This window comes from Pinus tabuliformis, chromosome 3_1 (genome assembly GCF_031772625.1).
Source record: "Pinus tabuliformis cultivar Carrire ecotype Pingquan chromosome 3_1, CPIR1, whole genome shotgun sequence".
Classification (NCBI taxonomy): Eukaryota; Viridiplantae; Streptophyta; class Pinopsida; order Pinales; family Pinaceae; genus Pinus; species Pinus tabuliformis.
In genome coordinates, this window is record NC_142301.1 from 148,994,046 (window position 1) to 149,001,012 (window position 6,967).

The 6,967-nt window shown below is 37.3% G+C and overlaps 1 protein-coding gene across 1 annotated transcript; it reads right to left on the reverse strand.

The window, feature by feature from the left end:
- Nucleotides 1–1,734: 1,734 nt before the first annotated feature.
- LOC149186238 (uncharacterized) lies at nt 1,735–2,502 on the reverse strand. Its single transcript, XM_089409269.1, has 2 exons — nt 2,233–2,502; nt 1,735–2,172 (listed from the first exon to the last, which is right to left on the reverse strand). The coding sequence occupies exons 1-2, from the start codon at nt 2,500–2,502 to the stop codon at nt 1,735–1,737; spliced, it is 708 nt and encodes a 235-aa protein (XP_089265395.1).
- Nucleotides 2,503–6,967: the final 4,465 nt, after the last annotated feature.

The window sequence follows — 6,967 nt, forward strand, 5'->3', positions numbered from 1 at the left end:
TTATCAATCTCGATTACATGTACAAATTCTATTATTTATTCAATTAAACATTATTCACTACATCTCAAATCATTTAAAACAACACGCACAATAATACAAAGAGGTATATACAAAGCATTTGGAAAATTTTCATTTCTATTAAACAAAGGAAAATTATACATGCATAAGCTCATAATGATACATTTCTCTCTTGGCTTATTCTACATTCATTTGGCCATTTTTTTTCCCTTTAGGCTTACAATATTTATAATAACATATACAAACAAAATATATTTTCCAAGATCCATAAATCAATCCACAAATCACTCATGTTTTTCAATGTAGACTCGCTTTTTCCTTATTGACAAAATCTTACCTATCCATAGCTTTTGTAGGGACGGTAGGGATTTAACCTCTTGGGAATATTCTAGAATATTCATAATAGTATACACAATTCAAAGGTTGAGATTTATCTCCAAAGTAGTTATGTTCCTTTTAACATTTTAAATAAATTGATTAATTAATATATATATATATATATATATATATATATATATATATATGAGCAAGTGTCATATAAAGTGAGTTATGGTTTTTTTACAATGTGGTATTGAGAAGCCATGGTAATGATCCATATTATTGTAACAAAAATTAAAAATCTCTATTATATAGTGAGTGTAAATCATCATCATTAAAAATCTTATTCTATATTAATTTTTAATATATATATATATATATATATATATATATATATATATATATTTATTTTTTATAATGAATAATAATAAACCTTGAGTTACTTTAAAAAAAAAAAAAAAGGTATGATGTGTAAATATAAATCTATCACACTTATCTTCAAAATAAAAAGTAAAAAAAAAACTTTCTTACACTTTTCATTTAATCAAGGGCCAAATTCTAATGCAATTGGACATTCAAGTATTTAGGGAAGGGGAAAATCCTTGTGAATAACTCACCAAACTTTAATCCACCGATTAAAGTGCCATAGTGCACAATTTTGTAACTTTCGCCGTGACTTCTCGAATTTCTTCAGTTTTCTTTATGAATTTAACAACCTACAACCTTGGGATGATTTTGTGGGAGGCAGATGTAAAACATTAAATGCATTGGTGTCAAAGTCTTTGAGGGGCTCAGGAAAACAAGCTCTCTGGACCCAAATGCCACAAAAAAAAATTGCAGCGGATCAACTAGGATGTTGGAGATTTAGAACTCATACCTAGAAACTGAATCCTATAAAGAACTCTATTACTGAATCCTATAAACAATTTATTTTCTTTCTAATTTCATTATTAAACACCATAATCATTAATAATTATTATTTTAAAAACTACAGCAATTTATAATAAACATTCCCATCTAGACCACACTAATTATTCAACTAATACCACCTCATAAAATGTATCAACGCTGTTGTCAAACGGGTTTTCATTCGCAAGCGCATAAAATAATAAAATGAAGTGATTACGCTGAAGTTCTATGTGAGGCAGGAACTTAAACTTACTGTGAGAAGATTATTATGTGCGGAAAAGTAGGGAAGATTTAAATTATTTGGTATCTAAATGATACTAAAGCGTAGGAAAAACCTTCGATTGTCGGGAATATAATTTTTTTATTTACACAATTGGAATGCATTGTTCTTTTGGTTGCTGTTATTGTTTCAATTGCAGCGTTAAAGAGGCCAAAATTCAACGCCTATATTAAGCGCATGACAGAAAAATTTCTACTTGTGCTAATGCTCTACTTCCACGCGTTAACGAAGACACAGAAATCCGCATGAGTTCCAGGGTCGTTCAAGTCCTTGGAACTGAGGCAGTCGATTGGCCCCACCATGGACTTGAAAATGAACCAGGCATGATGGCCCAGTTCAGGATTAAACAGCCAATCATACACATCGAATAAGATTTGAACAGGAACCCCGTCTACATAGATGGTACCATTGCCCCTAAATTTCCACAGCAAATGTTTCACTTCCACCGCGATCTCCCTATCAACGCTGATAACCAGTGGACGATCACCAGCTCGTTTGGTTTGGCACTTAATCGATACTTCGTGTGCCCGCTTCCTATACCCAAACCGAGCCACGGTAGCGAAACATTCCTTGCCGAGAATGTGTTCCCTCTCGACACCAGAAGCGCCTCGAGAGACGGCCTGGACTTGGTCCTTCTGTATGCCTCCCTTTCCATGTCACCCAATAACAAAACCATTTCTTCGTTGCAGACAACGGCAACGTAATACTTCGACTTTGCTGCCATCTATAATATCCGAGCTCTTACATGATCCCTGCTTTCTCCAGAATTTCCACGGCTTTATTTCCACATTACAGGCGACTCTGCTGGCCAACGATTCTCCAACAGCAACGCACAGGCCTTGACCCGTCACATTTTTGTACCAAGTACATACGCCCTCCCCTACTTCTGTCACATAAGTGGAAACCACCAGATTCTCAGCCGTATTGAGCTTACTCTCTCCTGCGAAGCAAGAGGGCAGTGGCACCCCACCTCGCATCTTCTCTTTCGACGATTGGAATTCCTGGTAATTGCTGCTTTGGGGATTCTTCAGTAATGTCGATACAGGAAATGGGTCAGAGAATCGCACCTGGGCTAATTGTGCTAAACACAGGCCAAACAACAACCCAAAATATTATTGAACTATATTGGGTTCCTCGTCCTTCTCATCGCCTTAACAACCAAGAGCACAATAGGAATTTCTTGAGGTTTTCTCTATTGATTAGATCGCCTCAACCAAAGCAAATCTTAAGGGCTCCTGCTTCCAATCATATTGTACACAGCAAAATAGATGTTCTCGCACCAAGTTACAAGCAGCGAAATGCATAGGGATATATCTGCCCAGAATAACTCCGATGAGATGACTTATAAGGATATGGATCCCATATTGCTCGTTGGGTTCTCTCAGACAGTCGCGATTACTGTTTCAGTCTGCGCTACCTTCCTCGCTGCTTCCTCGAGACTAAAGACCACATTATAATATAACATATTCTTATTTGACTGTGAAGAATACGGTGGTGGCCACCTGAATGATGCCAACGATCTTCCGAAGTTTCAATTTCCAAGTTACGATAAATTCATCAATGTATTGAGACCCGCATAGATTTTCAACATGTGGGAGCGTCCAATAGAGTGTGAGGTCAATCGTGGAGCGTGGATCGCGTCAATGATAGTGATGCTCGACCTTGTTGGACAGAAAATACTGTAACTAGATTACTTTGAACAAAGACGCTTACGTGCCCTAAACGTTGGGGTTGGAGTCTCTTGACTTAAAACATTCAATTCCGCACTGTGGCATGCATTTCTGTGGAGCTAGATTTTTTTTCCAGGAGAGAAAAACGCTAACTTTTAGATTTATAAAATAAAGTTTAGGTTACAAATTTCTTTTTCTGATGAGTATATAGATCTGGCATACAGTGTGGAAGTTACATAATGGTTCTTTGTCCAAAAACCTGAAAAGTAGTCTTTTAAAGATTTACAAAATAGTTCCGAGATAGATACATATTTTTTTGGGGTCAAAACAATGTCTAATAAGTAGTCCTTAGAGGATACATGTCTCTTTATACCCGATATTTTCCAAAACAGAATGTGAAAACGGGTAACAATGAAAGTGTGGTAGTCTCTATCTCGTGAAAAGAAGTAGATGCTGAGGATGGAAATACTACCTTTTTCAGTTTTGGTTTCATGATTGTATGTAGCCTAACAAAATGACTCCTAAAGTTTTCCCAACTCTTCTTTTTGAAAGCTTGTCTGCAATCTGATTTTGTTCTCTCTAGGTGATTTGCTGAAAAATACCTTCAACTAATCTTATGGGCTTCATCTAGTTTGTTAACAATGGAGGATGGAAACTAAATAGGCCCGAAACCAGTCAATGATGCACTTAGAGTCCTCGAATATCTATAATTCGTTTATGTTGAGCTATTTTGCGGCAAAAAAAGTGCTCCATAGAGCTATAATTTATGCCTTATTGTTGGAACCCCTGCCTCCCTCCCACAAAAAATGACAGAATGTGCTTGGTGCTGAAATGATGAGGGAACCGTAGCCATAATTATTGTTAGAGCAAGCTTCATCGAAAAAACCAACCAAGAAACTTTGCCTCAAATCCAATGCTTGCGCCTTTCTCAGTTTTTGTACTTTTTCCCTTGGTCCAATTTCTGAGAAATAAGCCACAATCCCCAACATTGTTCTCATCACATCCATCTTTTTATTCTAAAAAATATTTCGGTTTTGCATCGCCAGATGCCCCAGAAAATGTAGAGTGGTAAAGTGCAATGTTCTTTATGAGACTTGAACCAATGTTTAAGGCATGAATCCAAAGAATTAGAATTCCATGTAGCCACAATCCATAAAATGTTTAGGACATAATTCTAGATATTTATCGCTGTAGGACACCTCATAAATAGGTGAAGAACATCCTCCAAGTTTTCCATACAAAGGGAGCAGATGGTAGGTTGAGAAAAGCCTCTATGTGTAAGATTCTCCGAAGTGAGATTTTTTTTGTGTAAGGACAACCATCCAAAAGACTTAAGTTTCAGCTGCAACTCCCTAGACCATACTTTTTGTTACCATATGTGATCCTTCGAAGTGGGTAAAGAGCGTAAGATACTCTTGTATATTTCTTTAACAGAAATCAAATTCTTGAGTGTTTGTCCTACCCATAACATCTGATCCTACTCCTCTGTAATAGTTATCCCTCAATCATTAATCTGAGATATGTACTGCTCCCATTATGTTGTCATACAACCAACTGTTGGAGTGATGCACAGCTAAATTAAACAACAAATGACACAGCAGAATTAATCATGCACAGTAAACACAGTTTTTAACGTGGTTAACCCAACCAATCTGGGCTACGTCCACCAAACATAGGCATCAGGAATTTATTAATCAAAATAGGAGATTACATCATGAAATCCTCACAAAACTCTCACCCTCTCAGCGAACCATCTGAATGGTTGCCTGTTATATAGGATAGAGAATCTAACAGCCTCATTAACTCACTCACATCAAATATAGGAGGCATTAACTCCCTCCCAACAACCTGGAGCTAATCTAGGAACTGAATTTCTATTGTTGTCATCAGCTGAGATTTTTCCTATTTTGCTCCAAAACAGAAAATCTCAACAATCTCCACCTTGACAACAATTAGCCTGATGCCCTGTTATTATTATTTTATCTTTTCTGCAAGCCAAGAGAAGCCAAACACCAACGTAGCTTCTCCAACAAAACTGGTTTCGTGAACATGTCTGCACAGTTTTCCTTTGTATGCACCTTTTCAAGAGAGACTCCCCTTTCAGTGATAACCTGTCTTACAAAATGGTACTTAATTGGAATAGGCTTTGATTTACTATGATAGGCCGGATTCTTAGCCAAATGTATTGCACTTTGACTATCACAAAGTAACCTGATGTTGTCCTGTAACCTACCAAACTCACCAAGCAAACCTTTCAACCAAACCGCCTCTTTGCAAGCATGAGAAGCAGCAATGTATTCTGCTTCAGTAGTGGATAAAGCAACAATATTCTGTAGCTTTGACATCCAGCTTATAGCTCCACCTGCAAGAGTAAAGACGTACCCTGAAGTTGATCTTCTCTTATCCAAATCACCTGCAAAATCGGAATCAACATATCCGCAAACAAATTCACTACTCTTATTGTAAGAAATACAATAACTACTTGTGCCTCTCAGATACCGAAGCACCCATTTCACTGCTGACCGGTGTTCTTTACCCAGATTTGCCATGTACCTGCTGACAACCCCAACTGCATGTGAAATATCTGGTCGAGTACAAACCATCGCATACATTAAACACCCTACTACATTGGCATACAGAATTCGAGACATATAATCCTTTTCTTCATCTGTATTAGGACATAAACTCGAAGAAAGCTTAAAATGGGAAGCTAAAGGGACTGACACAGGCTTCACATTATTCATACCAAACCTCAAAGGTATTTTCTCAATATACTTTTGTTGTGATAGCCATAGCTTACAATTACTCCTGTCTCTGAAAATCTCCATGCCCAAAATCTGTCTTGCCGCTCCTAGATCTTTCATATCAAATGTCCTTGCCATCTGAGTCTTCAACCTGTTGATTTCTTCTATGCTTTTGCTTGCTAAAAGCATATCGTCAACATACAATACCAAGATAATGAATATGCCATTATTCAACTGTTTAAAATAAACACAATGATCATATTCACTTCTAACATATTTCTGTCTCAACATGAAAGAATCAAACTTCTTATACCACTACCGAGGTGACTGCTTCAGGCCATATAATGACTTCTTGAGCCTGCAGACAAATTTCTCATTGCGATGGTGAACAAACCCTTCTGGTTGTTCCATATATATTTCCTCATCTAAATCACCATGTAGAAATGCAGTCTTAACATCTAACTGCTGCAACTCTAAATCAAGCAAAGCCACTAATGCTAACACAAGTCTAATTGAAACAATTTTAACCATTGGTGAAAAAATATCATGAAAGTCAATACCGGCTTTCTGAGAGAACCCTTTTGCAACCAGCCGAGCTTTGTACTTGTCTTCCGTATCATTCACACCCCGTTTCAGCTTGAAAACCCATTTACACCCCACAATTTTCCTGCCTTTCGGAAGCTCAACCAGATCCCATGTACCATTCTCACTTAAGGCCATCATTTCGTCCTTCATGGCTGCTTTCCACTTGTCACTATTTGAACCTTCTACAGCTTCCTGATAACACAAAGGTTCATCATCGTTAGCGATCAAAGCAACTGAAGTAACATGATCATCATACCTTCTCGGAGGGCATTTGATCCTTGTAGACCTCCTTAAGAATGTTTCTGGTGCTTCCACAATTGGTTGTCTATCATCTGTAGGAACTTCTTCATGATCGCCATCTGAGACTTGTTCATGACCTCCCTCTGAACCCTGTTCATAATCTGATTTTGAAACCTGTTCATGACTAGAATCTGAACTATGGT